At 47.2% G+C, this 27,705-nt stretch overlaps 13 protein-coding genes across 13 annotated transcripts; 5 read left to right on the top strand and 8 right to left on the bottom strand.

Moving 5' to 3' along the window:
• Positions 1-949: 949 nt before the first annotated feature.
• Positions 950-1,348, bottom strand: B0J16DRAFT_405145 (uncharacterized protein; the record flags this gene model as incomplete). The annotated part of the gene is made up of 1 exon (XM_046132861.1): positions 950-1,348. One exon carries the CDS (start codon positions 1,346-1,348, stop codon positions 950-952), a length of 399 nt encoding a protein of 132 aa, XP_045979441.1.
• Positions 1,349-2,874: 1,526 nt separating this feature from the next.
• On the bottom strand, positions 2,875-4,117 carry B0J16DRAFT_186998 (uncharacterized protein). Its single transcript, XM_046122727.1, has one exon. It carries the CDS (start codon positions 3,955-3,957, stop codon positions 3,184-3,186), a length of 774 nt encoding a protein of 257 aa, XP_045979440.1. The 5' UTR covers positions 3,958-4,117; the 3' UTR covers positions 2,875-3,183.
• Positions 4,118-5,074: 957 nt separating this feature from the next.
• Positions 5,075-6,677, bottom strand: B0J16DRAFT_349545 (uncharacterized protein). The gene is made up of 3 exons (XM_046128924.1): positions 6,519-6,677; positions 6,232-6,461; positions 5,075-6,185 (listed from the first exon to the last, which is right to left on the bottom strand). Exons 1-3 carry the CDS (start codon positions 6,554-6,556, stop codon positions 5,557-5,559), a joined length of 897 nt encoding a protein of 298 aa, XP_045979439.1. The 5' UTR covers positions 6,557-6,677; the 3' UTR covers positions 5,075-5,556.
• A 283-nt stretch (positions 6,678-6,960) lies between these two features.
• On the top strand, positions 6,961-8,049 carry B0J16DRAFT_274888 (chaperonin 10-like protein; the record flags this gene model as incomplete). Its single annotated transcript, XM_046123688.1, has 1 exon — positions 6,961-8,049. One exon carries the CDS (start codon positions 6,961-6,963, stop codon positions 8,047-8,049), a length of 1,089 nt encoding a protein of 362 aa, XP_045979438.1.
• Positions 8,050-9,260: 1,211 nt separating this feature from the next.
• Positions 9,261-11,762, top strand: B0J16DRAFT_349539 (uncharacterized protein). The gene is made up of 4 exons (XM_046128923.1): positions 9,261-9,606; positions 9,661-9,765; positions 9,820-10,299; positions 10,356-11,762. Exons 1-4 carry the CDS (start codon positions 9,382-9,384, stop codon positions 11,490-11,492), a joined length of 1,947 nt encoding a protein of 648 aa, XP_045979437.1. The 5' UTR covers positions 9,261-9,381; the 3' UTR covers positions 11,493-11,762.
• Positions 11,521-12,988, bottom strand: B0J16DRAFT_364981 (uncharacterized protein; the record flags this gene model as incomplete). The annotated part of the gene is made up of 2 exons (XM_046129974.1): positions 12,455-12,988; positions 11,521-12,391 (listed from the first exon to the last, which is right to left on the bottom strand). Exons 1-2 carry the CDS (start codon positions 12,595-12,597, stop codon positions 11,521-11,523), a joined length of 1,014 nt encoding a protein of 337 aa, XP_045979436.1. The 5' UTR covers positions 12,598-12,988.
• Positions 12,989-13,003: 15 nt separating this feature from the next.
• B0J16DRAFT_274106 (putative hscarg dehydrogenase) lies at positions 13,004-13,957 on the bottom strand (the record flags this gene model as incomplete). The annotated part of the gene is made up of 1 exon (XM_046123662.1): positions 13,004-13,957. A coding segment is annotated over one exon (954 nt), but the record flags the coding sequence as incomplete, so codon positions are not given.
• A 1,034-nt stretch (positions 13,958-14,991) lies between these two features.
• Positions 14,992-15,823, top strand: B0J16DRAFT_405135 (uncharacterized protein; the record flags this gene model as incomplete). Its single annotated transcript, XM_046132860.1, has 3 exons — positions 14,992-15,253; positions 15,309-15,398; positions 15,462-15,823. 3 exons carry the CDS (start codon positions 14,992-14,994, stop codon positions 15,821-15,823), a joined length of 714 nt encoding a protein of 237 aa, XP_045979434.1.
• A 440-nt stretch (positions 15,824-16,263) lies between these two features.
• Positions 16,264-17,872, bottom strand: B0J16DRAFT_405133 (uncharacterized protein; the record flags this gene model as incomplete). The annotated part of the gene is made up of 3 exons (XM_046132859.1): positions 17,760-17,872; positions 17,199-17,711; positions 16,264-17,021 (listed from the first exon to the last, which is right to left on the bottom strand). Coding segments are annotated over exons 1-3 (1,275 nt in total), but the record flags the coding sequence as incomplete, so codon positions are not given.
• Positions 17,873-18,243: 371 nt separating this feature from the next.
• Positions 18,244-19,519, top strand: B0J16DRAFT_349532 (uncharacterized protein). The gene is made up of 3 exons (XM_046128922.1): positions 18,244-18,305; positions 18,390-18,872; positions 18,919-19,519. Exons 2-3 carry the CDS (start codon positions 18,682-18,684, stop codon positions 19,181-19,183), a joined length of 456 nt encoding a protein of 151 aa, XP_045979432.1. The 5' UTR covers positions 18,244-18,305; positions 18,390-18,681; the 3' UTR covers positions 19,184-19,519.
• Positions 19,520-20,291: 772 nt separating this feature from the next.
• Positions 20,292-22,055, bottom strand: B0J16DRAFT_274046 (general substrate transporter; the record flags this gene model as incomplete). The annotated part of the gene is made up of 4 exons (XM_046123659.1): positions 20,292-21,299; positions 21,361-21,703; positions 21,768-21,851; positions 21,907-22,055. The coding sequence occupies 4 exons, from the start codon at positions 22,053-22,055 to the stop codon at positions 20,292-20,294; spliced, it is 1,584 nt and encodes a 527-aa protein (XP_045979431.1).
• Positions 22,056-22,819: 764 nt separating this feature from the next.
• On the top strand, positions 22,820-25,501 carry B0J16DRAFT_405127 (thermostable beta-glucosidase B; the record flags this gene model as incomplete). Its single annotated transcript, XM_046132858.1, has 3 exons — positions 22,820-23,034; positions 23,085-23,539; positions 23,590-25,501. The coding sequence occupies exons 1-3, from the start codon at positions 22,894-22,896 to the stop codon at positions 25,499-25,501; spliced, it is 2,508 nt and encodes an 835-aa protein (XP_045979430.1). The 5' UTR covers positions 22,820-22,893.
• A 414-nt stretch (positions 25,502-25,915) lies between these two features.
• On the bottom strand, positions 25,916-27,577 carry B0J16DRAFT_375787 (uncharacterized protein; the record flags this gene model as incomplete). Its single annotated transcript, XM_046130724.1, has 5 exons — positions 25,916-26,218; positions 26,293-26,482; positions 26,538-26,586; positions 26,642-27,359; positions 27,416-27,577. The coding sequence occupies 5 exons, from the start codon at positions 27,575-27,577 to the stop codon at positions 25,916-25,918; spliced, it is 1,422 nt and encodes a 473-aa protein (XP_045979429.1).
• Positions 27,578-27,705: the final 128 nt, after the last annotated feature.

The raw sequence follows: 27,705 nt of genomic DNA, 5'->3' as shown, positions 1-27,705 counted from the left end.
GAACTGGCTGCCTCCTCCTTCTGGAGAAAGTCCGTTTTCTACCTCTGGTTGACCGAAGAGAGTATCTGTCTTCGATGCAAACCGCATGTCCAAGTGACAAGAAGCTCATTTCCTGCTCCATATGCCCTTCCGTCTACCACTCCAATTGTGACCTGTGGGAGGGTGGAAATGTTATATACAAGGGTGCCAAATGCCTCTCCAAATGTATCTGGTTAACTAGTAAGCATTCTCGTTTTACGCCCAAGCTATTATATGGCATATAATCACGATCAAGTAGAGCAGGTATATTCAAGTCCAGGTGCGCAACGAAGTACCTAGGTACGTTGCTATTGAAGGTTACGACCTTGGTCTCGTTGTCTTTCTGGAGCCAGGATATGAGATCGATGAGATCGTTCGGTATCTTCGTTCCAAAGATTGATAGGGGATGACGGGTTTTGGAAAGTGATCCGAAGAATGGCCGAGTTGACAGATGTTTTGATAACCTTATGGTTAAGAAGGGATAACCCAAAGACGGGACTGGCCAAGGTAGCCGCTGTGGCAGAGGTACACATTTTGGGGAATAGCATGATAGTGATTTTGGATATGAACTAATAGAGAAAGTAAGGTTGGTTGATAGCTGAATATTGATGTGATGGCAGGCTGGGACTTATATGGTTTGCTTAATAGGCAATAGCCCGTCGTGATTTCACCAAGAATCAACAAGCGTGTCTATCAGAAGAGGGAGATTTGTGTAGTCAACAAGGAGGGAGTCGGGACACGCCCTGGATCTGGGCCGGTCGTGCCAGCGAATAACGCCGTGATCTAGAGCTCTAATAGGCTTACGAAGTAGTGCTCAGTAGAATTGACCCTTGTAAACCTTAACATTCTGAGAGTTACACAGCCGAATAATGCTAGCACAGCGTGGACGGCTTCTCACAGAATGACAAGTCTATTATAGCGAAACTAAAACTCAATCCAGCATATAGACCAACTTCTCACCGCTCACGGTGCCATTCGGAACTTCCTCGAGCCTCTTAAGGACTGCAGCCAGTCCAGACCCATGACCGTTTACCCTGGGATTGTGCATCCGGATCTTGTCATCGGCGAGCCTTCGTTCAGCAGGAATCCAGAAGTCACGAGCAAAAGCGGCATCTTCCGCCTTTGCAGGGAAAGGATGAGGCCCGAAATGAAAGGCTTCACCAATAGCGGTATAAGCCAACGTCACATTGTAATTGGCTCGTTCGCTGATCCAAGCAACTACATTCTCCGGGAGAGACCGGAGGGCTGAATAGCTTCCACCAGCTCCTAGGACGGACACGGCTTTGCGAGCAGTATTCTCGGTCGTAAAACAATGGAAAACATATTTCATATGCCCGCCCGTGTCTTTTCATAGTTCATCAACCAGAGCCTCTGACTTGTGGTCGAAAACAGCATCGGCTCCCAAGTCCCTCACGTAGTCGAAATGTTTGGGGGATGTGGTCACCAACACGTTCAGGCCCGACACCTTGGCAAACTGGATGGCTAACGCGCCAGTGGCAATGCTACCACCATAGATCAAGAGATACTCGCGGCTCGGGGAAGGCTTGTCAGGAAGTGGCAGCTTTAGACTTTGGTACAAACCCTGCCCAACGGTGGTGATGCCAACGCCCAGTGTGGCTGCCTCTTGCTCAACTTGAGGTAGTCTACGGATCTAGAAGTGAGATGGGTACTGTCATTCCACTGAGGTAGGCTTGGATAACGGCTATGGCATCATTCGGCTGTTGGATGCATCGAGGTACGCAATTTGCTATTAAACCGTAGCGTAGCCACCTTAGTCCGTACATCTTCCAGAATTATGCATTGCGACGTTTGGTTGCTGATCTACCGTATAAACTCATGAAATTCGTGGCGCCTTGTGCATCACTCAGCCATGCTTGTTCGGGGAAAGGCTGCTTTATCCTATCACTGTCATCAGAACTTCATTTCCATCTCTACGCAGAAGTACGCAAAGATGGATCCACAGGGATGCATCAGTTTCCATGAGTTGTGCTCAAGTACAGAAAAGGCGCGGTTTGCTCAGACCCAATCGAGCAAACAGTATGGCACGGTCATGATGAGCATTGAGCTATAATCTCGCCGTATGTTTATGGTCCGTGAACCTATCTAGAAATGGTCATTTTTGCATAAATAAGAAACAGTGACTTTGTGACGAAGCGAAACGGCTATAACTGAGACTAAGTCCATACTTAATGCATACCGCTAACGCTGTTATGGAGTTCCTTAAGCAGACTAGCATGTCTATACGTGTATAGACTGAAACCGAATCATTAATTAATCAGCAGGTCGGTGTTATCAAACTAGCCGATAGCTAGTGGGTATCTCTGTACCGGCCAAACTGATTCCCCGAGTCAGTGATTTGTGTACTAAGCTGTTCATGATTGGCCATAGCTGTCTTTACCATCAAAGCTGCTTCTTATGTTTAGTGATCGGTAGTGCCTGTTTCCCACCACCCAAGATCGCCATTACTTAACACCACCGTTCGTCAGGAAAATGTGTGATTTGTCTCAGAGGCTTGTCCCTGAAATCCAACATCTCTCCGAATGGTAGGATGGTGGCCGGTTGAAGATCTTCACTGCTTGAGCTGGCTAGCTATCTCTACCATAACGCCTATCAAAGTCTTTCAAGTTGCCTACAACACTTACCATGTATCACATGGCCCATGCCTGAAATGATACCCTCTTGACCTTTCGGAAGTTCGGATGATAGATTCTGCCTCTGGCACCAAGTGGAGTCTTGCGCCACATAAGATACGGTGACATCATGGCTGGACGTCTTATGACAACGGCAATACTCCTGTAAATTTGTGATTTGCAATTTTCGCCAGCGAATTTCAACCACGATTTGACCACCCTGCTGTGGTAGCTTAGTCACGACCGTTAGGAGTGGGGTGGGCCTGTTGAAGAAAACTTTCTGCCTTTACCGCTCTGCCATTCATTGTGTCTGCTTGGAGATTGGTAAAGAGTTGAGACAGCTACTACGTACTACATTCTCTAACATTATTTATAAACTTGGAAATATTTGAGATAAGTCTATTTATGAAAGGTGCTTTACTAGGTTGTGCCCTGTGGCTGGAGGCTAACGACGGATTACTGGCTTCCCCCTTGCATTTGGTGCACGAGGACGATACTTCGGCACAACCCAAGAGTACAGGTTGAAAGTACTGATCTACCAGGCGATTGGCGTACCGTCGTAAGTCTGAAAGGTTCCACCAAGTTCTTTACTGGCCTTATCAATCACGTTGACCATTGACGTAACACTGGTCTCGACGGTGATGGCTCCAAAGGCGGAGAGCTTTTCCGTGGAACCACTGCCAACAGCAGCAAGAGCAAGATCGGTCTCTACCAAGCCAGGGTGGAAGACGAAGCTTGTGAGCCAAGGCTCTTCGAAGTGAAGGCGCCGAATGAACCAGTTCAAAGCTGCCTTGCTGCCACCATAAGGGCTACTGGTAGGGGGTAGTCCCGTCAAGAGTTCCATAGAGCCGATGGAGCCGATGAGGGTTGAGATTGCAACGAACATGGGCTTCCCGGTCTTGCTGGCCTGCAGGAGGTCTGCTACAGCTTGAAACAGAACGACAGGGCCCATTGTGTTCACCTCAAAGTGTTTGTTGATGTTGTCCACGGTTATGTCACGAACTCGTCCGCCATCGTTTGCGATTCCGGCATTGGCGATGACAATATCAATAGCGCGAATTCCGTGCTCCCTTTTCAGCGCAGCAACGGCTTGAGCAGCATCAGAGGGGACGCTGGAGTCAAGCTTGATAGTGATCAACTTAGAATCCTTGCCCACTGGTAAATCCTGCAGAGCCTTGGAGGTGGGGTGGGAAGGATCGCGGACGCCAACAATGACAGTGAACGAAGGCCGTGCAAGTAACGTCTTGACGAAGCCTTGACCGATTCCACGGTTTCCACCTGTGATGAGGACTGTAGACGGAGCAGACATTGCAACGTTGTTGAGACGAGATGATATATATTGTGTTGAGGGTTTAGGTTATGAGAATAAGAGTTATTGCAATAAATGAGCTGCTTCAACTATCTTTTTGTTATTGTAGAGTGCAAACACTCGTTATATATAGTTAATCTAGTTGCAGCACAAGACCAGCATGTTAACTTCGGGAGGTACTATGGCTACGTCCGGGCTGTTGGGACTCATCATACCATCGAAAACGCGCATGTATTTGTAATCATAGTAGATTGTATTCAAATCTTTAAGGTTCTATGACACTTGGGTCTCCTACTAGGCAGAGCTTGAGCTTCAATGTCACATTATCCAACAGCCAACTAACACCGAGGCAAGTTGATACTTGGTGAATATTGAGCGCTTGGCAGTTTGAGTCAGTCGGCGGCATTTTACTTACCGGACGAATTTTCTTTTCGGATAGACTTATTACCCCGAGCTGTAAAAGCATTGACGCACTCCCCCAACGCCTGGTTGGTAATCGAGACATATTGAGTTAGTTAACAATTAAGGTTGGAGTCCACTATGCCTAGCTGTAAAGTTAGAAACTAGCAAAATAATTTTACAGCTAACTAATAATAGTACTATAATTATAAACTAAGCTACTAATATATTATACTTTAAAGATACTACTTATTATATAATTTAGTATCTATATAGTAAATATAGTTTTATATAGATATTTAACATAAAATAATAGGTAGTTTATAAATTATATTTCTTAATTAAGTTATATATAAATAAAGAAATTAATATTAACTAAAATACTTATATACTTTAAGATAATTCTTATATCTAGGTAAAAAAAAAATAAAGTAGTTAAGCTTAATAATAAAGCTTTATATTTATTTCCTTTTCTATTTTACTATATATACTAGGTTTTTTAATATAATAAATATTAATATTTATAGCCTATAAGTTAGGTATATTTAATTTAATTTCCTTTTTAATAGTTCTATTTTATATTAAAGCTTAGTAAGAAAAATAGAAAAAAAGACTAAGATATAGTTAATACTTTATTAATTTTATTAAATATTATATTAAAGTTTATTTATTGCTATCTACATACTAATATATTTAGATAAGAAAGTAAAGATTAATACCTATATATACTATGTATGTAACTTAATAAAGCCTTTTTTAGGGGAGAGTTATATGGAGTAGCTATTACCCCTAGCTATTCCCTAAGTCTAAAATAACAAAGAGGCTCGTGCTAGCTGCTGCCACACAATCAAGATGGCGTTATATTAAGTCCTCCCTTTAGCTATTAATGTAGAGGATTTTGTAAACTCGCCTTGCTTTCGCAGTCCCACCTTTACTGCTTTTAAGGGATTACAAGAGTACAGCATCGGATAGATAAATACAAGTTGAAACACCAGTTATACATTGAATTCCAGGTGGTAATGCTGTAAAGAGTAAAAAGGTAGGTGCCCTCTCAATCCCCTCTTAAAACAGTTAAGTATGGATAGTTTTTAACAAATAATTAAAAATGTAAGTAATACATGTAACCCAGCGGCCGAAATGCCTAAGAGTAAACACAGCTCTAAAAATAGCAGATCTTCACATTCCCACTTTGCTCTATACTTAGGCCCTCTTTCTGGCTACCTCCTGGCCTCGCTTGTACACACTTGACTGAGTCTCCTTGTTACCTAGTCCAGCCGCCTTAACCAAGGTACTGTCAAAAACTGTCCTAGGTCCAAACGCATTCAGCAGCCATACCAGAGATGCATTGGTACCTTTCCAGAGGAAAGTTTGTTTTCCACCAATGATTTCACCAATCACCTCACGAGCGAATTGCTCCGGTGGCATTGTCTTGCCTAAATGGGTGGTTGTTCTTTGTTTGACAGCGGCTTCCGCGTCACGGTAAATGCTTTCGGCTCCAAAATTGATGTTGTCGGTCGCCATCAGGGGCGTAGATACTTCTCCCATGTGAAGCGTGACGACCTTCAGGCCTAGAGGGCGTACTTCAAGTCGAAGAGTATCCGAGTAGGCTACTACCGCCGCCTTAGTCGCATTGTAAGCGGAGGAGAAAGGGCTTGGGAGACGCGCTAGAACCGAGGCAACATTAACGATAGTTGGCGCGTAGTTATTGGAAACAGAGGCGAGGAGAAGGGGGGTGAAGGCCGTAACCACTTCCATCAATCCAAATACATTCGTGTCGAACAGGCTGCGAACGCGAGCAGGATCGGCCTCAACGGCAGGCGCTTCATACACTTGAAAGAAGTTAGTAATGAATCTCGGCGAGAACGGGTGACTTACAAGCACCGGCATTGTTGAAGAGAATATCTAGAGAGCCTCCTGTGCGAGTCGATATCTCAGTCTTGAGGTTGGCGATGCTTTCAGGCCTCGTTACATCGAGAGTTAGGATCTCAATGCCGCTATCAGTCAAGTTCACTAGTGTCTTGAGCGAGCGTGCGGTGGCAAAGACACGAAAGCCTTTGGAAGCAAATCCCAAAGCCAGTGCATTGCCGGCGCCACCCTGGGAACACCTGATGATCGAAAGTTAAAAGACAGGAGCTACAAGGTAAGAGGGCTTGAGTGCGCACCCAGTAATGAGGATTGATCGTTTTGGTGGGTTAGACATGGTTAACAGAGAATGCTAAAGTTGATAGAGACGGCTGGATGTTTTTTTATGTATACAAACTGCTCTTAGTTGCTTTCTTCTTTTCGAGGATCGGCAGCATTATTTAGGGTATCGTCCACCACCCCGAAAGTCCGCATGGGGCGGACCCGGCTCCGGCCCATTTTGAAATTAGAGTTTTTGTCTCGGCGAGATAGTTGCTCCGCAAACAGCAGATAAGAGGCGAAAAATGGTGATTTCGGTGGTGGCAGCCGAAAAAGTATTAGTAGTGTATATAGCAGATTACTCAACACCGCCGTGATAGTATCAGCAATTATCGCTGTGCACATAAATCCTCTGTTCGCGCAACCTGTATTGCCAAATACCACATCCATTCGTCCTAGATCATCATCGTCGTCATGAGAAATATGAAAGCTCTCGTCTCCAACCGAAGCATCGTCACCAGGCTCATCAACGTCTCACGCGCCAAGGCCATCGGCGGCCAGGGTGGCCGTGTCCAGGACGATGTGACTATTCCCACCATCTCCTCCAACGAGATTCTCGTCAAAGTCAAGGCTGTAGCCCTCAATCCTACGGATTTCAAACATCTAGACAGTATCTCTCCCCCTAACTCCATCATCGGATGTGATTACGCGGGCGTCGTTCATCAAGTGGGTGACTCTGTCAGGGACAAATGGAATGTCGGCGATCGTGTGGCCGGCGCCGTCCACGGCGGCCTTTACCCTGACAAAGGCGCCTTCGCCGAGTACTTAAAGACCGATGCAGATGTGGCCTGGAAAGTCCCCCACGGTGTCAGCGACACAGACGCAGCCACATATGGAGTCTCTGCTGTGACCGCCATGCTAGTCCTCAATGTGCATCACGGGCTCCCCTTCGTCGATACCAAACCTGCCACTCCCAAGAATGAAGCCGTCTTCATCTATGCGGGAGCAACCAGTGCTGGCCTATACCATATCGAAGTCGCAAAGGCCGCTGGGTACACGGTAGTCACAACTGCCTCGCCCCGTTCATTCCGGTTGGTGAAGGAGTACGGCGCCGATGCTGTCTTTGACTACAGGTCACCATCCGTCGCAGCAGACATCATCAAAGAGTATCCAAAGATCACAAAGGCGGTGGATTGCTTCTCTGAGGGCAAGTCAACGTCCATCTGCGCCGCAGTGCTCAAACCCAGTGGCGGCAAGGTGGTTACGCTGTTGCCCAACGGCAAATCCAGCACCCCCCGTGTAACTTACGATCTTGTGATGTCGTATACGGCTTTCGGGCGCCCCTTTCAGTGGCTACCCCCAATTGGCCCCAAGTTTGAAGCCAGGCCACAAGATCGTGCGGCCCTTGTTCGCTTTTACGAAATTCTGCCACAAATTACACATGTCTTGAAGCCCATCCCGACCATTACGCTGAAGAACGGCTTCGATGGTGTGCTGGAGGGATTAAACAAATTGCGGGCAGGCCAGGTAACAGGAGGCAAACAGGTTGTCAGGTTTGATAAAGAAGAGTGACGAGGCATTTCCGGCGGCTCCTGCGAGTGCCAACGACAAATGGCACTCTGGGGGATCAGCCTCGGTTGAATTTATGTTTGTTCTACTCCTGGCGTGATCAAGCGTCTTCTGAGTGACAGTCAATGAATAACATGTCGCAATTGAACTGCATTACACTAAATGCGGCCTACCGTACCAGCCACTGTTCCGATATCTAGAGCTGCCTACAAACGGGTAGGGTTGTGAGCGGATTTTGGTTGGGCGACTACTTTACCCACCTAAACTTTTTCTCCTAGAAGCTTCAAGCATATTGCGCCCAGCCCAGTGGTTTCTCCCTTTCACCCACCGTCTTGCGTGTGAAGGTAGGACTTATCCCATGGTGCAGGTACACAGAAATCAGTCAGGGCGTCACAAGTGGATATTTTTAGCGGTGCTGGCTTTTAAACGAGGGTTCATTGGCTCATAAGCAAGCAGCAGGGATATCCTGCGTTTTAAAAAAAATTTGATTCGTTGCTTCAAAGCAGAGTGGAGAGCACTCTTCGATGGCCACCTACCCTATATGCTCTTCAGGATCATACTTTTTGCCCGTTCAGATCGCCTCAGGTGGAAAACTTATTATCTCTTCACTTAAATTAACTTGCAAAAGTTTCTGCTATAGTATGGTGCACTTTTTAGCTTGCAAGCCGCTACAATTGGGAGATGTTGCGTCGAAATTTGCTTTTTTGCTCTCTTCTAGCCCAAGGTCAACCTTGGCCCCCCCAACCATCATGGATATCTTTTATCATTTAAATCTCAATGGAGGTTCATCCTTGGAACAGCTTGAGCTTGGCCTATGTCCAGATCAAGATATATTGCAACCGTTCATTGGCGCAAGATGAAGTGGACTGACTCCAAGAGCTAAATGACGGCTTTCAGCTCCAGCAAAATGACTCAAGTCCGCAAATGCGATGTGACGTGGTGTAGGGTGTGCTTTCACGGAAGAGGAAAAGCGACTGACCTCATTTCGTATCATGTGATCCTACACGCAATTGGCAAATTGATTGGCTTAATCCTGTCCAGCTCCATAATTGTCCACGGATCGATTGTTCTCCCGCCCCGTCGCGTGCGCGGCGCCTGGCACTTATCATGGTAGTTATGTAATCACATACGATTTCCCGAAACTACTCCACAAAACGACCTCCCAATAAGTTCTGCTTATCGTGTGCATTATTAAAAGTGAGCAGAAATGATGACTAAGCGATCGTGCCTACTAGTGAAAATTAGGGGGTCTTTTAAGGCCACAATGACGCTTACGACAGAGTAGAACATATGCCAGCAGAAACTTCCATATAAAACAGCAATTACGACGGCTAGATGGACTCGGTCCCGCGGCTTAGATGTGAGGAATGCAAGCGGAGGAAACGTCGCTGCGACAAGAAATTACCATGCTCATCTTGTCAAGATGCTGGTCTCGAATGCAATGCTATCCAGCGCCTCAGGCTCCCACGAGGGCGGAGTGGCCAAAGGTCTGTTGAGCCTCCTCAACTTGAGCAACGCGTCACCCGCCTAGAGAGTCTTCTTGAGACCTACCGAATAGGGGTGAGTCTTGATTGATTGATATGCATGCCTTTCCTGCTGATACAATCGCGATAGTTGGCTTCCCAGCCCCCGGTAACCCAGTCGACACCCTTGAGTCCACTAGAAGCGATGCCATCCAATGTCGTGGCTCATGACTTCTGGAAGTCGCTGAATGAGGAAGTAAGGTAAACCCTTCCAGTCAGTCTAACGAACACAGAAGCTGAGCGGCTCAAGGTCAAAGGATTACGAGGTATCTTGCAGGTTGAAGATGAGGATCCTGATGAGCCCGATGCCACACCGCTTGAGGCATCGGACATACAACTCGGCCCAGAGGGGATATTATTGGGACACGAACCATCACATCTTTTTATTTATCCTTCCAAGAAAATGCACGACGCTCTGCTGGACCTATATGTTCAACGTGTAGGTTGTATATACAAGGTGCTGCACTGGCCGACAGCTCTCCCAGATTTGGAGAATTCATATAATCGGCAACATGATGTCGGTTCACAGGTCACAATCTACTGCCTCAGATACGCAATCTACTTTATGGCTATTTGTACCATCACTGATGCAGAGTCAGAGCACATGTTTCTGAGCTCTCGACTCAGTCTGCTTCGGGGCTACCGTCAGGCCACGGAGGAACTGCTTAGAAGAGCCTGTTTCATTCGCCGGCCATCTATAGTTGTCCTTCAGGCTTTCGTTTTATACCTTGTACGTGTAACACCCAGGTGTCTTCCTTTTACCCTCGCCGTTAACAATCTCTGTAGATGGGACTGAGAACTTGTGATACCGGAGTATCGAGCTGGTCCCTGGTAGCCCTGGCATGCAGAACCGCCGATGCTTTGCGGCTCGGTGACGAAGACCCCGGCGAGTTCTCACTTTTCGACTTGGAGATTAGAAGGCGCCTGTTGTTCGCAATAGGCCTTCTCGACAGCTACTCTTCTCTTGATCGCGGCACCCTGCCTATAATGTCAGGAGCGCAATTTTCGCAACGGCCCTGTATCGTCAATGACACCGATATCTGGCCTCAGTGCACTTCTATCATCCCATCCCCCATGCCTCTGGATATGGCGTTTTCAGAAATCTTGTATGAGTCTGTTGTCCTGCATCGCAACATCATCGCCATGTCATGCAATGCACAGGTAGATTGGAGCGCCAAACTCGCCCTGGTCCAAAACTTTGAGCGGCTCACCAAAGAAAAGTATTCCCAAATCCGGGAAAAAGATGCACCGATTCTGAGGCTATTGAAAATCGCAGCTCGGCAGATCGCAGTATCAATGCAGTTGCTATTACGTCGTCCGCCGTACCGCCAAGTGCGCGAGAAAGTGCCCGAAGACGGCTTCAGAGTACTGGCGGTCGCGGCAGGGGTCCTCCAGGTTCATATGGCGCCAAAGGATCCTGAACTAGTTCAATGGAACTGGAAAAGCTGGCCGAAGTGGCACGCACTCGCCGTGGTGCTTGCAGAATTGTGCGCACGACCTCCAGGACCAGAGTTTGACGAGTTCTTCCCAATTGCTGTCGAAGCGTTTGGAAGATTTGCGGGTGAGGTAGCGGATGGTAAGTCGGGGGGGATTTGGAAGCCAATGGCGAGGCTCTTCAAGCTGGCGGAGCAGAGGAAGCAGGCGAAGGCGAATTCCATGCAAGTTTTGCTTGGTCCCCAGCCCGGGACATCAGCTTCAGCGCCGGAGATAATAGAGCGCGACGCTGCGGGATTCACACCATGCAATTTGAACTTGGCTACTTCCCTGGACCAAATTATCATGAGCGAAATGCCCATTCCCTTTCAGTTTGATGGAGATTTAGAAGCGTATTTTCCAACACCCTGGGATAGCTGGGAGAACACTGCTCAGGATATCTATTTCTCGGACTATATGGACACGTACGGTCATAATGACACTATCTAGACGGACCTTCCGGGGGTCGAATGCATTTCTAAATATAAGATAGTGCTAGAGGATCTTCCATTGCAATCCGGTTCAGCAGAGAATCCCATACCTTTCGCTGAGTCTCCCGACCCTTTTCACTTCGCATAAACTGTGATTCCTTTTTGACCTGAGATTCGGAAATGTAATGTCCGTGAGTCTCACTGCCTGCAAGTGCAGCGTAGACCACCACCCGGCTGCCCTCCTCAGCTGTCCACCCAATCAACTTAAAGATCAGGCGTATAGGAAGCGGATACTCCGGCTTATTGCGAGTCAAGCTTGTCTCGCACCATCCAGGATTCACATGGTTGACTATGACTTGCTGGGTCCTGTCACTCTGTCCCTCAAGGACGCAGCGAGCGAGCTCGTGGGCGCATTGATGGATCATGAGTTTCGAAAGGGCATATCTCTGTGGCATATCGGCTGTGCCCTTGTCGCTGAGGGCCTCGAACATATCAACACCTTCCGGGAAGTTGAGTTGCTCCGGAGGTGGCATGATATGGTACATGGATCCCACAAAGGTAATGTTTGTTTGGGTTTGATGTTTTGTCGTGGTTTCCTTAAGCTTCGGGAGCACTCCAATGGCAGAGAGGAAAGTTCCTATGACATTTACCTGGAGTGTGGCCTCCAAGCCCTCAGCCATTGAGAAGTGAGTGAGTTCAACACCTGCGTTTGCAATGAAGGCGTCGAGGCGAGGGAGCTCCGAACGAACTCTCTGCCCGAATGCGAGAATCGACTTATTGCTGAGGAGATCTATCTCCCATACTTCGATATTGACCTTTCCCTCGCAGCCCAGGTCTTTTATAATCTCTACCTTCGCATTCTCTCCCTTTTTCGTGTCCCGGCAAGCAATAATTACAGTCGATATGTTAAGCTTAATTCTGCCCCATTTTTGTTAGCTCGTCAATCTTCATTCGTTTTGTACGGTCCTGGTGTCCACATACAGGTGCTTGACGACCTCAAAACCAATGCCGACATTCGATCCAGTGACAATAATCGTCTTTCCCGACAGGTCCTTCTTGGGAAACCAGGGTCGTTGGAGTGCCTGGCCATAGAGCATGGCACAGACGTCGGCAAGAGCGGGCATAGCGTTGTAAATGGATAAATATTATCCGCGTAGTGGAGCGATAATGAAATGAGACTGAACTAACACAAGATTGAGTGTTTCAAGGCCTATCGGGACTTTTGTCGGTTTATATATCGTGGTTAGGGTCTGACTTTGCAGCAGCGCGCTTTGGACTTTTGCATTACTTATGGACGCGGCCCCGCCTCGCGCCTTTTGGACTTTTGCATTGCTTATGGACGCGACCCACCTCACGCCTTTTGGACTTTTGGAGCTATTATAAGCTGTGAAAACTCAAATGGCTGAAATATTTACCTATACTAGAGGGTTATCAATTCTGGATGGTTTAATTGTGACTATAGCTTGAAGCACTGTTATTCCGCTTGCGTATATAGAACCTATGACTAATGGATCGGAAGTTTGTATTAGGTTACTGGATAACAGTAGACCAGTCTTCACTTCTGATATACTCCTCCATCGAGGTGAGCGGGATTTTAACCCCAAGCTGGTCTGCACGTAACACTGCTGGATCCCCACCAGACAAACCAAACTCATGGAAGTAATCGAAACCATCCCCAATCTCGTTGGCAAAGTCCTCCGGGACGCCTTCGAACAATTCGTCTCGTGAAATCTCCTTGTACGCCGCTTTCACGCCATTAACATGCCCCCATATCTCCACCCATTTAGGCAAGGTCATCTCCTCTGAGACGCCCAGAATATGTTTGTTAGGTGGCAGATCAACCAGGGCCTTGACAAAGCTACCTGTATCCCGCTCTGCAACGATGAATGGCATATTGAAATCCGACGGCGTGGTTCTGGACAGCAGGTAACTACCATCCGGCTGAAGCTTGGGTGCTAGCTTGTTAAAAAGCTTCCAAACTGTGACGTAGTGCCCAATAGTCACGGTGCTCATTCTGGCTGCTACTTCCGGGAAACGTTCCTCAGTGGCCTTGATCATTGCGGCTTTACTGTCGAAATGATAGACGTTTGTGTACTTCCCACCACTCCACTTAGTGGCATGGCTAAGTGTCGACATGACAAAGCGCTCCAGAGTCTTGATGACTGAGGGGTCAGCTGCTGCTTCTGCAATTCTGATGCCTTGGCCAACTTCCCGATCGTAGGAGTACTCGAGTGTCGTGCGGTTCTTGGTTATATCGGGTTGGTACATTGCCTGCTGTAGATGGGTGAAAAAATCAGTGTTGGAGAAGATAACATGAGCTCCCTTGAATGCCTGAACCAAGGACTCTTTGTCATCTAGATCACCCTGAACGATCTCAATACCCGCAGACTTGAGACGCTTCGCAGGCTCTCCTCCCGGGTTCCGTGTGATGCCTCGGACGCTCCACCCGGGGAGCTGGAGGAATGTTCGAGCCACGGATCCTCCCTAGGCATGTTAGAAAGTTTTCGCTTGATTTGACCATTTTCGTACCTGAGCTCCGGTAACCCCTACAATAACAATGGTCTTAGACATGGCTTTGGTAGATTGCTTTTGATGTTGATAGCGTTATGCGTCAAGGGATAAATTGTAATTCGAGTCTTCTCATTCATGTCGTCGAACGCTGCTATATATTTATTCTCACCTATTGTACAATGGTCCGCTCGGCATAAGGATTTGTCCGTTAGTCCAGGCCCCTTGTAGTAAGCTTAAGCATTACTATGATAGGTCATGTTTTGGTGTGCTAACAAGTCATCACGCGACTTACTTCTGATCTTAATTACAATACATTTAGGCATTTCTGTCTTAATGTTATATAGTACAGCTCTTGCCGGTGTGATATTAGAGTATTAAATAGATAAGTAGAGCAGTTCTCAGTATTTAAGATGGAGATTATAACATATTAAAACTATAAAAGTAGCTGAGGCGTATTACAGTCTACACTCAACTAAGAATGTTCAAACCAGTGAGTTACGAAGCATTAGTTGCGTCGTGTGGTGTTGTCATCATTGGTAGTCTTTAGCTGCTTAGTTATATCAAATTGCCCTTTAAGTTCATGTTCAAGACTCCATGTATAAGGCCACTAATGAACTTGGCCAACGTCTAAGTATAGAATTATCCTACTGACGGGCCCGAAAGAGGGGTATAACACCAATCTGGTTGTTGATAAGACCATACGTGACAAATTAACGGACATCTGTTAGTTCCGATGTCCGACGTCCGAGGTCCACATAACTGTTAGGGCCAATAATGCCGTCCGAGAAGATCTTGGCATTGGACCGGCATTCTTGTCATTCTCCGAAAGGGCTCCTGTTGTTGCTCTTAGTGAAGTCGTTGTGAAACTCACTGATAGTTCGTACCTTAACGTCTTTAATATAAATAATTAGTCCTGTTCCAGCAAAGTTGAAAAAAAAAAAAGGCAACTTATGCAGCGAAATATTGAGGAAAAGAAACAAAAAAGCACCAGATAGTCCAGATCTGACATGGAAACGCAGACAGTTCTCGTCGTAGGGGCGACCGGTAATATTGGAGTCGCCGCTGTTAAAGGAGCACTACAAGCGGGGCGTAACGTATTAGCCATCGTACGCAACCGAAGCTCGGCCGACACGCTCATCAAGAACGTTGGAACCACTGAAGGTATCACCTTTGTGGAAGCTGACGTTACTTCTGACTCAGGGGTTAAGGAAGTGGTTATCAAAGTCCGGCAGGGTAAGCTGCCAGCTTTCCAGCATGTCTACTCGTCGGGTATGAAAGAACTTTCCGAATTGTATGCTATATCCATGGCTAAATCTATTTTCAGTGGGCGGAGAGTATGTTACGGAGCCTCTCGAGAGCATCACTACAGACCGTCTGCGCTACAACTTCAACGTCACCTTTGAGGCCAATTTCTGTAAGCGACGACACCTTGCTTATAGCAAGAAGTGCTATAACCTCCGAGAACTGACAATTCTAGTTGCCTATCGCGATACAATTGCGTACTTGCGTGAGCAAGATGACAGTTCCTTCACAATATGCACTGGCTCCCAAGGCGACTTAGCTACGCACCCTTTAGCAGCCATGACGCAGGGTGCATTGTACTCCATGTGCCTTGGTGCTGCCCGCGAGAACTTACACAAGCCCACCCGCTTTAACGAAGTGTACCTGGGTTTCCGCGTCGAACTGGACGAGGATGCGAGCCGGCACAATGTGGTTAGTTCGACAGAGTTTGGAGCTGTATTCAAGCAACTACTCGACAGATCCGACATTCGGAGCTCGCGTGTGGAAGTGTTTAAGCCTGAAAACATGAAGGTCTTGAAGCATACAAGGAGATTCTAGGAAAGACGTTGCCCAATAGTTCTGTAACACGTCGCGTGAAGTGGCCAGTCAATTGATTCTGTAGAAAGGAGCAAAGGATCTCATTATATCCCGAGACCGATGTTCTGGATATACATATGACGATTTATACGCAGAAAGAAATCAACGCTGGCGTCACTGATGTGGGTGTTAATACTCTTTGACTTGTTTAAAGATCCCTACCTTCTTGACGGTTCTGTACAGTCTTTCGCACAGCTGATCTCCCTTTGAAAAGTATTTCCTCTTCATTGTTCTCGTCCAGCACTTCTGTCACCCCCCTCAGCCGATTCCCCATCTTTGGCACCTTGTTCCTGCGTTGTCGCAAGCGTGCAAGATTCGAGCAATTGAGCAGTCTCTTCTAGTGACACAGTATCGTTGCGAGGACCTGACGTTGTGCCACGCCACAAGGATATATATGCACTCGAATCATGCGGCCGTCCGTCGGCTAGCTTCTCAGACAGCATTCGAACAACGTCTGCTCTGATTCGAGTCTTGATGCTTTCCATTACGAGCTTCCGCTTATGGGTTGATTTCTTGCCTTGGTGCGCATACACATCAGGCATCCTCCACGCAAAATACGCATTTTGGTGGGAGGGCCGAACTTGGACATCAGTTGGGTATTCATCGAAAAAGTATGAGCACAATTTGCAAGGCGGTTTGCTTGACCCGATGAATTTCCAACGATTGAAAAATCGTTCAGGACGGATTCCACCCTCGGAATTTTCAAGCCAATCATGCAACAGCACTTCCGCATGCACCACCGGTTTAGGTGCGTGACTCCAAAGTTCAGAAACCTTACTGTCTATGTCGTGGACGGAAAGTGAGTCTAGCTGTGTTGCGAAGAGATGCAACAACGACTCATCGCTAGACATTCTGTTCATGATCTCGGCAGCTGTCCAAGGGTTTGTGGGAAGAACATCAGAGACTGGTGAACTCGACTCTATCATGCAAATTTGAATGTCTGAAAAGAGCTGAGGCCAGATCGTTGCGACTGTTTCCATTAGGCCCACTGCACGCTTGTAGGTAAGCAGTCTGCCCGCGACATGAACAAAATCTGACCAGTATCTCCTTGACATCATATTGTCTTCCCGCGCCAAGCGACGCCTGACATCTACAAAGACGTAGGATCCGAAAAGATTACTTAAAGAAGTAATCAGATCACATATCATAGAGCGGTTTACTTGCGTGAATTAGCATGAGGTGGGCACTTCATTCAAGGTAACTTACCTTTTTCAGAGTGACATGTGTCAAAACAGGCTTCCAAAAGCCCTAGGATGTGGGACAATTCATTTTTAGTCAGTTCACCTAAATCTTGTCAGCTCCACGTGTCAACTGCAAATGGCTAAAAAAGACATACCTTCCTGGGTGCTTTCGCGCTCGCAAGCTTCAATGCATTCTTGCAGATGGACTTTGAGCGACCTCATGTATCCATTGACCCGTTTTTTGCACAACTCAAGCGATGCATACAGGGCCTGAATCCGAAGGCCTTCTCGTTCAGGACTATGTGGTGGCGGAACTACAGAGAACATATGCAGAATAGAAGTTATACTAGCTTGAATTTCTTCGCATCTCGCTGGACCTTGCTCGTTGAAACCAATCACATACTGGACACAATCGGGCAGCTGCAATACAGCACAAGCCGATATTGCTGCGCCACCAACCTCGGTGCAACAAAGGAATGCGATTTTGGAGACAAATGCTCGGAAGAGTGGCTCTAGGCCTGTCAAAGTATCGAATTCTGGGTCCTCTCCTGGTCTTCGTCGTGGACAAAAGGAAGTTAAGGCGATTAACAACAAAAGGGGAGGATAGAAACGTTTGACTACAGCACGCTCTGGTGCGACGAGAAGCGGTCGCTGAATTCCTTGCGATTCTGATAATAAGCCAACGTACTGCGATAATCCCTTCGATAGATACTCACCCATATTTAGAGATACCTTGTTCTACAAGGCAGGCAAGTGTTTATCGATGCAAGTAGTCAAGGCAAATCGTTTACTCGTATTGGGAGCTAGTGTGTAATATATTTACCGATCGCGTTGCGACTCGCTTATGAAAGTAGTATAAAAGAGCCAGGTCATTTTGGAAGAAGCCTCAGAAATTTCGAGCTGAGCAGCGTGGTAGGCCTCAGGCATAATTTGGCTTGAAAAGCAATTGCTGATTGGGCGACCGAGGACCTCTTGGTTGTAACAACAGCATGCCCATAACTCATTTGGTATGCCTCGTGCATCTTGACCAATAGGCTCCTTCGCTGACACCCTGTAGCTGTAGTCACAAACAAGAATTGCATCATTGATATCCTGTCGCACTTGCAACAGCCCAATCATATCGACCTTATTAAGCATGAGCACATTTTCACTCTGCGGGATGGGAGAAATACGAGTCTGAACTTAAAGGCACTCTCGTCTCAGTACTTTACTTTCTGCTGATCATAATTCATTTTACCCAAGTTTTATACAGCCAAGATACTGTAAGTTTACAAATATACAACACTTTGAATACATCCGCTTCAGCACTAAATTTGTTTAACCAATGCTCTGACGTCGCTTTACAGAATACAATCCCTCAGTTGATTCTCGCTGCGTCCCTGGAATGCTTGTTACCAAGTATCATAAAAGAAAAAGATGGAAGGACGCTCAACAATTGCTGGAGGGGGACTGGTCCAGTACGTATCGTTGCGCGAAATTGAGCTCCATCCATCATCTCACGCAGCTGCTCTACCCAACCGAATCAATCCGTCTGATCAAAGCGGCGAGCATTAGTCTCCAACCGCTGTGCCGAGCAGTCCAGATTTATCTGGCATTGGGCCTTATGATCAGACCCCACCAAATGAACACGACACGTGTATGGTCAATTCAGTCAACAGAGCGTCGGGTAGAGGCAATGGAAAGCGACGGAGAAAATCACAGCGTTTTCAGGAACACAAGCTGCCTCCCAGTCACCATTACGCCTATGGCAGTAAACTTACAGGATACTTTTGCAAGTATCCAGAATGTAAGACTCCTTGCAAATCACACAAACTACCAAGCCTTGTGAAGTGAGTCCAACATCCAATCTCTCACGAACGCAGGTTGACAATATAGGAAACACGCTCGTAATCACTATACGCCAGTCATATGTCCACTTTGCGAAGAAAGAACGGCGGAACAAGGGGACATGGAACGGCATGTTCAAGTTTATCACCCCTCTCTTGCGGCGAATTTGGGTATCTCTGGCGAATATTTGCATTGCTCTATTTGTCCCAAGGCTATCTCAAACAGCAGGAAGGACAACTTCAAAAGGGATATGAGTGGCTCGCACAGGCTTGAGATTGACGAACAAGGACGTTGGGTACCAATTGCAGGATGATCAGGGAACTTCAAGAGGTCTTTCCTTCCAGTCTTCTCTTCCGATCATGTATTGCATCTATCTCCTAAAGGCCTCTCACTATACCTTCAAGTAAGGTAGTCTTATGCATATTGCTTATCACTTAGTAAGGGACTGATGATCTTTAAGGATTTACTCTGGAGAGCGACTCTGTCATGCCTTCTGATCTGTCTCTCAAGGTTCAGTAGTAAATGGTAAGTCTTGGCTTTTACTATGATTACTAGCCAGCAAATGGAGGAAGGATGCCCGACTTATCTTGGATATCGAGTTCCTTTTTCTGAGTTTAGCTAGAATCGATTCTTTACCCCGCCTTTCATGACATGATGAGATCATGACCTCTATCAATCAAATACTACGACCTTTGCTGGAGTTCTTTTGAATGTCCCACTCTTCAGGCGGCTGACTCGATTTTCGCAAGAGGCAGAATTGAATTGAGGCTCTGCGCTAACCTACTTAGAAGCCGTTATCATTGGATAATGATAAAATGGAACTTGGGAGTTAAAACTTGGTAAGGGTGTATTATAGCTAACAAAGTGCATTACCAGCTAACGTATCGATCAGAATTTTTGCAACATTCAACTTAAAGTTCAATGGCTATAGGTAGTAGCGTGTAGCGATTAGTCAGTGACAGCGCCACCCACAACAGTGAAGCAGGAAATGTCAAGCCACAACGCGCCGGTGGCAGCGGTCCACGGGAAGGTTAAGCGTAAAAGAGACTGGCTAGAGGATTATAAGAAGAGTCGTCTCCTGTGTAACATCAACTGCCGAAATGGAGGGTAACATATGGACAGGACTCTGGTATTAGCAAAATCAAAGGTTTACAGGAATTCGAGTGTAAGGTTCAGAGACTTAATGGTATGACCTCTTAAACTGAATCAAAGTGGCCACTGGCGCGCATCTGGTGTTCTGTTGGGTGAGAATCTATTGAACATGAGACGACGCCTGTTAGAACTCGACTTTAAGCTCTGTTCCCTTGTTTGTAGATTGTTATGTTCGCGACATATCTAGTTGGGACATAGCTCAATTAAATTATAGTTCTTGGGGCTGGTGAAAGAAGACCTCCCTGTCTACCAGCTGGGCTAAATTAGTTTCAAGCCAGCGAAGGAGATGCCTCGAGGTCACTTGTGCCCTCAAAAACGTAAGAGGAAAATTGCCTCCCGGGAACCTTCTTCTCGAACATAATGTCTAACTGTTCATAAGTGTGACCCTTCGTATTTGGAACATCAAAATAGAGCACCACAAAATAGATAGCTGCCATGCCAAAGAATATCCAGCCGATGTTCCCTCCCATGTTAGCCTGGTCTCTATTGAAGAGGTATGGCAGGATGATTTGCCAGATAGTCGACACAATAGATGAAAAGGCTTGGCCTAGTGCTAGAGACTTGGCACGGAGGTTGATAGAGGACACCTCTCCAGCGACGCTCATGGATGCTCCAACTGCAGGTCCGTAAGAGATACTAGGAAACGCAACTGCAATGCCAATGACGGTGAGTGCTGCTGGTGTACGTGCCATGGTGCCGGCAATGCCCATAGCTAAGTACATAGCGAGGCAGATACTAACTCCAAAGAACATCAGTGTCCGATAATTGAACTTCGACATGGCGAACACGTTCAAGACCGCAGACACGACACCGCAGCTGACAGCGATCTGCAGGATCATGACTGTGGTGTGGTTATCCATCCCAGTTTGGTTGAGGAAATATGGCGCATTGGAGGAGAGAACAGTGCCAACGATCTGGGGCATATACATGCAGATAAGCAATATGCGCGTACGTCGCAAATTGGTGCCACGGAATAGTTCAGCATACGATGTCTTCTGGACCGCAAGTCGACGTTCGGTTTCGATGGAGTGCTCTATCTGGACCAACCGGGCATCAATTGCGTCCTCATTCGATGAAAGGCGAATCAGAGCGTGTCGTGCTTGATCATTTTTGTCCTTCAAAGCCAGCCAATACGGTGACTCAGGCATAAAAGGTAGTCCCAGCGCTAGTAGTCCAGGGAAAATCCAAGCCGCAGCGAACACAACACGGAAAGCCCAATCGTTCATAATAGAGATTCGACTGAAGGTAGCTGAGATTGCAAGCAAGAGTCCGAGGTTCTGTATGTTGATAGCGGTTAGGTGTGTACGAAGCCAATGAGTCTAGTGCAAAATCACTCACCAGCATAATTGCATATGTCGAAAGCGCGATACCTCGCAGAGGCAATGGTGCGATCTCGGAAACCCAAGTCTGAGAACCAGCTAGGATCAGACCCATCGCGAAACCGGAAGTCATTTTGCCACCAAGGAACTCCGCTGGAGTTTTTGAGACAAATGTGAGTGCAATGCCAGCTACCGCGATAATGATCGAAGCAAGAAACACAGATCGCCGGCCGAATCGATCTTGACAGTAACCTGCCGAAACAGAGCCAAGCATAGTTGTGACATTGTACAGCGAGCTCCAAAGAGACTGCCAGTAGGCTGGAATAATGAGTTCTCCATTAACATTGACAGAAAACCTCATCCTGCCAAGAAACCCGTAAGTATCACAATGTATGGAATATGATAAAACCAGCGTGTACTACTTACTGGAATGCGGGCATAGCTAAGCAAACCGACATTGCTAGGTTCTCGTACCCTACCATCAAAGGGCCAACTATAAAGATGATCAGCCTTTTACCTTTCGAAAATAAAGTAAAAAGAAAAAGAAAAAAAGAACGGTATATACGAACTATTAGCCCACAGTGTCCACAGAACAATCTTTGGGTTGGCCTTGAGGCACTCCCACGCTGTCTCTGAGTCTTCCTGGATCACGATATGCTCATCATGGACTGCTCCAGATTTCCCACCGAGGACCTCATCATTATCGCGGGCCATATCGAAGGTCCCAGGGTAGAGGTAAAATAGTCAGTATTGGATTCTGCTTGTGGAGACAAACAATGGGCCAGTCTTGCAATATGTGTCGCCTTGAACTTTCGAAGCTCCAATATTGCCAGGCTCGCTTTACTTTATATGATGTTTAATGCTATCATTGTGATTCATAAGAACCTTGGTCCTATGCCGTCGGCATTTCCGACCCCAGGTTCTCCGCATCTCATCTTCCCCATGGGGATTCACCATAATGGCCCTGTCGGATGAGCTAACACAAAAGACCCTGTGTTACACAGATCTAGGCGATACGTTCTAGACTTGCCCTCCGATAGAAATGGGAATGCATCCGAGTAAACATTGATTGAAACGGCTATTGGCGTCGTTCATCCGGGCCCCAAAACTTATTGTGTCATTAACTATCAAGGTGCGATTAGACATGACCAGCTCCTCTCAAACATTGCATGCACCGAGACATGGATATTGGTAAAATGAATCACATTGCCCAGGTCGATGCCAATCCCTATGTGCTGGGCTTTTGAATCAGCCGAGGCTGGGATTTCGGGTTGAGATAGGCCGAGTTGTGTGTGCTCGGGATGTCTGTTCCGGCCCGAGCTCGGATGTTCCGATTGGACTTTGTTAACGTAACCTTCGACTGTGGCAATCATTCTATCTCGGAGACTTGCGGTTAGGGAACTGTATGAGCTCGGATCCATGTGTAAGCAAGAATAAACAATTAACCACAATCTATAACAAAAGCCAGCATCAACTTACTTCATCGGGTTTCAATAATTACAATATCCCAAGATCTTCAATAACCGCTAAAGCAATTAATCTTTACCTCAACATGGGTTCCCTACCATCGACCGATGATGACTTCTGCTCTTTACTCTCTAAACTCACACTCCGAGAAAAGATCACGCTTTTATCCGGCCAAGACTTTTCTACAATTGCTGGTGTTTCAAGACTGAACATCCCGCCAATCAGGGTAAGTGATGACTCTTGAACGACTGCTTTGCAATATTGATGACAGAATAGGTCGCTGACTCGACCTCTGGCATTCGACCTTCGGGTATTGAAGCGAACCTTACAACCGCGTCCTTCCCCAACACGACCTGTTATGGATCAACATGGGATTCGGAACTGCTGTTCCGTGTTGGTACGCATCTTGCCAAACAAGCGCGAATGAAAGGAGCCCAAGTTGTCCTTGGGCCAACCATCAACATCCACAGAGACCCTCGAGCTGGCAGAAATTTTGAGTGTTTTAGTGAGGACCCACTGCTCTCCGGAGAACTGGCTGCCGCGCTTGTTAACGGCGTCCAGTCTTTGGGTGTTGGGTCCTGCCCGAAACATTTCGTGTGCAACGACTCGGAGACCTTGCGACGATACTATAATGTGCAGGAATCAGTGGATAGCCGCGCGCTGCGAGAGGTCTATCTTGCGGCATGGCAGCATCTATTGCGTTCATCTGATCCTGAGGGGATCATGACTGCGTGAGTGAACCACTAGTGGATGAGATTGATCTTGGACTGACGAGGAGAAGATACAACAAGGTTGATGGACAGTTCTGCAGCCAGAACTCCTCTTTGACACAACGTGTCTTGCGAGACGAATGGAAGTTCAAAGGTCTTACTATGTCGGATTGGTTCGGCACTCACGCGACAGCTGAGCCAGTCAAGGCCGGCCTGGACATCGAAATGCCCTTTCCTGTTTTCAGAGGAGACAAACTCCTGGCAGCAGTAAAATCAGGATCGGCCACAGAGGCTGAGATTGACACTTTGGCCTTGAGAGCTCTGGAACTTCGCAATCGGACCCGAGCTGCTCTGGAGTATACCGACGAACGGTCTGAAGTGGACGAGGAGACGAACAAACTTGCTCGAGAAGTCGCGACGAGCGGAATGGTCCTTCTGAAGAATGAGAATAATGCCTTGCCGATAAAAGCAGAGCAATCTTCGCGCATAGCTGTCGTTGGCCAATATGCTTCCGACCCCGTGATTACCGGAGGTGGCAGCGCATCGTCTATACCCCAATACCGACACTCCCCTTTGGATATCCTGACGAAGAGATTACCCGGTATGGTGCAATATTCTCCGGGCGTGCGAACTCGAAGGATAATCCCTATTGCTCCACTTGAGAAGCTCACATCGCCTGGAGAAAGGCCTGGTGTTCTCGTTAGATACTATAATGCAGGGGACCCCGAACCAGTGTTTGAGGAGTTCCAGGAGGAAGCCAATGTTTGGATGCTCGGCGATTTTGACAAGAAGGGGCTGAGGCCTGTTGGTTCGCACCTCGAGATGCTGACCAGGCTAGAACCAGAAACCTCTGGTAGTCATACATTGGCCGTCAGATGTACAGGTGCATTCTCTTTGTGCCTCAATGGCCGTCAAGTGCTCTCAGGCCAAGAAGCGAACGTCACAACCGAGCAATTCATATTCAATCATGTCTTGTTGGAAACTCGGGTTGAAGTCTCTCTGGATGCTGGGGTTACATACGACATTCATTTGCACATGGCGGGCCCCACGAAAATGCAAATAGGTGAGCCTACTCCATATGCTGCGACCTTGTGTTTCGAAGAATATTCTTCCGAAGATGATGCCATCGCGGAGGCTGTTGAGATGGCGCGGTCTGCCGACGCGACTATTATCTACGCGGGGAGGAATGATCAGTACGAATCAGAAGGCTTCGATCTGGAAGATATCCGCATGCCGGAGAACCAGACGAAGCTTATCAACGCAGTAGCGGCAGTTGCAAAGAAAACGATCCTGGTTATGCACTGCGGAAATCCGATTGATGTCAGTGCTTTCGTCGACAGTGTGGATGCTGTTCTTCTTGCTCATTTTCCTGGTCAAGAAGGTGCGGCCGCGACTGTAGAGCTCCTCTTGGGTGATGTCTGTCCCAGCGGACGGCTTGCGACAACGTGGTTCAAAACCTTGCAAGACTGCCCCAGTTACGGGAACTTCCCTGCCCAGGAGTCAGGAGATGGAGATCCATGTCTTAGATACGCTGAGGGCGTTGCAGTTGGCTACCGTGCTCCAGACTGCAAGGATCGAGTCAGGTGGCGCTTCGGATATGGCTTGTCGTACACAACATTTAGCCATAGCAACCTGAAAGCTTTTGTGGATGAGACATCTGAGCCCCGGAAACTCAAATGTGTTTTGGACGTCCAAAATACAGGCACAGTCTGTGGAAAAGAGGTTATCCACGTTTTTGTTAAGCCATGTGAAACAACGAAGGTATGGAGACCAGAACAAGAACTCAAAGGATTCACCAAGGTTTTTCTGGAGCCTGGTGAGAGCCGACAGGTGGAGGTGCATATGGACTTGGACATGGCCTGCAGCTATTGGGATGACCAAGAGAGGACTTGGAGACTCGAAGCAGGTGTGTATGGAGTCGTTGTGGCAGATCAGGTGGCAACATTTACCATTAGTAAGAGTTCTACATGGAATACACTATAGCGATCTGTAGATGTTATTTATCTTTAATAGGAACATTATCATTTGTTCCAACCTATGCTTCAAGTAAAACATAAGCGTCCAAGTCCACCTCGGTGACAGGATAGCTGAACGCTGTCATCTCGGGCTATCTACATTAGACGTGTAAGGACACTCAAGGAGAATATAACGCCGCCAGGTACTATAGCTCGTCTTCGTCTTTGTTCAATTTTACCTTTAGCATAAAGACCGCCTGAGAGCTAACTCAGTCTTTAAGAGTCAATAATACAAGTAAGCGTCTAATCAAAAAAGAAGATGAAATTTTGCCCAAGAAGATAGTTTAACTGACACTACATGGAGGATGTTGGAAATACTGCAATGCCCTTTGTCCCCCTCTAGACCGCGACCTTTGTGCCTCTTGGGAAGCTGTCCTCCATCTCACCTCCCTTTCAATATTGTCCACACCCAATGTTGGAGTTTCGAAAAGAAACGCGCTATCCAGTTTGTTGAGGCCACAGTAGAGCTACGGCCTACTGTAGCGCAAGGAATATTAACGTGTTCTCTAACGAGCGCATCGTGTACTTCCTGATACGCATCATAGCCATACAACCATGGCTGGACCTCTGGACATGTCCATCGACTTGGAAAGGGTGCCTTCAGTTCTCTTTTCCCCAGCTGGGACAGGAAAGTCTCATCTCTTTTCTCCTGATCTGGTCCATCAAGCATATGGAAGGATTCTCTCTGTGCAAAGAACGACGTGTCAGCATGCTACTAGGTGAGGTTCAAGACAGGATAAAACGGAGCCTTTTTCTTACCTGCTTGAACGTTTCCCGCACGATAGCTTCTCCGCGACTCTTCCGCAATTGTTCATAGAGTTTCAACATTCTTGGTATATCCCTCCGCGACTCCACAGCACCTAGCAAAAGTCCGAGCACAGCACCGTCCTCGATTGCTGAGTTTGCACCTTGGGCTAAATATGGAAGCATAGGATGGCATGCATCCCCACTAGATCATGTTAGGACTCCGTGTTGATATATTCCTGTAGATAGCTAAGACTTACACGAAGACCAAGTTCGATTGTGGGCTTACCCAATGCTCCATCTCGTCATCTGCCGATCTCAGTCAGATTAAAACAACGGTACAGGCGCAGGACGTGAGTCTTACGATGCATCAACTTCCATCGGTCAACCTCAGTGACAAGATCAAGGAAGCGAAGTAGTATTGGATCCCAGCCTTGAAACAGCGCTTTCATCTGGTCCACAGATCCGGGAAGCCTACTGACGCCTTGAGGTAGGTCATCAGGCACAAGGAGAACAATATTATACATATTTCCGCCTCGGAGAGAATATCCCACGGCATGTGCACCAGGACCGATCCAGAAATGGCATGAGCTGTTACGGACCCAGTCAATCAACTCGGGATCTTTGATGTCCTCCAACTTTAGAACAACGCGGTAGGCAAGATCACCTGTAGGCTTGGGCGCATCTTTAGTAGTGAGGAAGGCACCACGACAACGAGACCATAAGCCATCGGCAGCGATAATTAAATCAGCTCTTGCCTTGGTTCCACTTTGCGTGGTGATTTCTGGAATGTCGAAGTCGATGTTTGTAACTTTCTGCGATAGCTTGAGCTTGGCACCGAGTTGCTGCGCCCTCTCTAGTAACGCAGATTGAAGATCCACTCGGTGCGCATCAACAAAGGGAGCTCCGTACTTCTCTCGAATGTTTTTGTCAAAGTCTTCTTCCAAAGCGAGAATTTGGCCCGAATAGCGATGAACAGCTAGACGAGTGGGCTCGGCGACTGAATCCCAGAATTTCTCGGATAACTTCCATCGGCGCAGTAGACGAGATGAGTTGGGTGTAATTTGTAGTCCTGCGCCAACCTTGAAAAATATTAAAAATCCGACGATTATGTCATGGCTCAGCTTCCATGGCTTACCTCTTGAAGCACAGTCGCAGATTCAAAGATGGTGACCTTATGCCCTGATAATGAGCACGAGACAGCTGACGCAAGACCACTCAACCCAGCACCGACAATGATGATGTTGAGCGACACAGGGCTTTTTCTGTGGTCAAGACTAGAATGTCCGTGATCGTTCATGATAGTAAGTCGTGTGAAGAACTTTGATATGCAAAGGTTGTGCTGGTTGCCGTACGAGATGCCCAGAGTCGCGACTGTCAGCGTAGTAGGTGTATATCAGTACGTGTATATCAGTACGTGTTGGCATA

This window comes from Fusarium flagelliforme, assembly GCF_020744385.1.
Source record: "Fusarium flagelliforme strain FIESC 12 MPI-CAGE-AA-0113 chromosome Unknown B0J16scaffold_7, whole genome shotgun sequence".
Classification (NCBI taxonomy): Eukaryota; Fungi; Ascomycota; class Sordariomycetes; order Hypocreales; family Nectriaceae; genus Fusarium; species Fusarium flagelliforme.
This window is presented reverse-complemented; position numbering and strand designations above follow the sequence as displayed.

Excerpts from the sequence above, each read along its gene's own strand:
- B0J16DRAFT_349545 (XM_046128924.1), bottom strand. The coding sequence starts at position 6,556 with ATGTCTAACCCACCAAAACGATCAATCCTCATTACTGG. Across the intron at positions 6,462-6,518 it reads CGATCAATCCTCATTACTGG|GTGTTCCCAGGGTGGCGCCG; the intron begins GTGCGCACTCAA and ends TTCGATCATCAG. Across the intron at positions 6,186-6,231 it reads CTTCAACAATGCCGGTGCTT|TGTATGAAGCGCCTGCCGTT; the intron begins GTAAGTCACCCG and ends ACTTCTTTCAAG.
- B0J16DRAFT_349532 (XM_046128922.1), top strand. The coding sequence starts at position 18,682 with ATGGTCAATTCAGTCAACAGAGCGTCGGGTAGAGGCAATGGAAAGCGA. Across the intron at positions 18,873-18,918 it reads AAACTACCAAGCCTTGTGAA|GAAACACGCTCGTAATCACT; the intron begins GTGAGTCCAACA and ends TTGACAATATAG.
- B0J16DRAFT_186998 (XM_046122727.1), bottom strand. The coding sequence starts at position 3,957 with ATGTCTGCTCCGTCTACAGTCCTCATCACAGGTGGAAACCGTGGAATC.
- B0J16DRAFT_349539 (XM_046128923.1), top strand. The coding sequence starts at position 9,382 with ATGGACTCGGTCCCGCGGCTTAGATGTGAGGAATGCAAGCGGAGGAAA. Across the intron at positions 9,607-9,660 it reads TTGAGACCTACCGAATAGGG|TTGGCTTCCCAGCCCCCGGT; the intron begins GTGAGTCTTGAT and ends CAATCGCGATAG. Across the intron at positions 10,300-10,355 it reads AGGCTTTCGTTTTATACCTT|ATGGGACTGAGAACTTGTGA; the intron begins GTACGTGTAACA and ends CAATCTCTGTAG.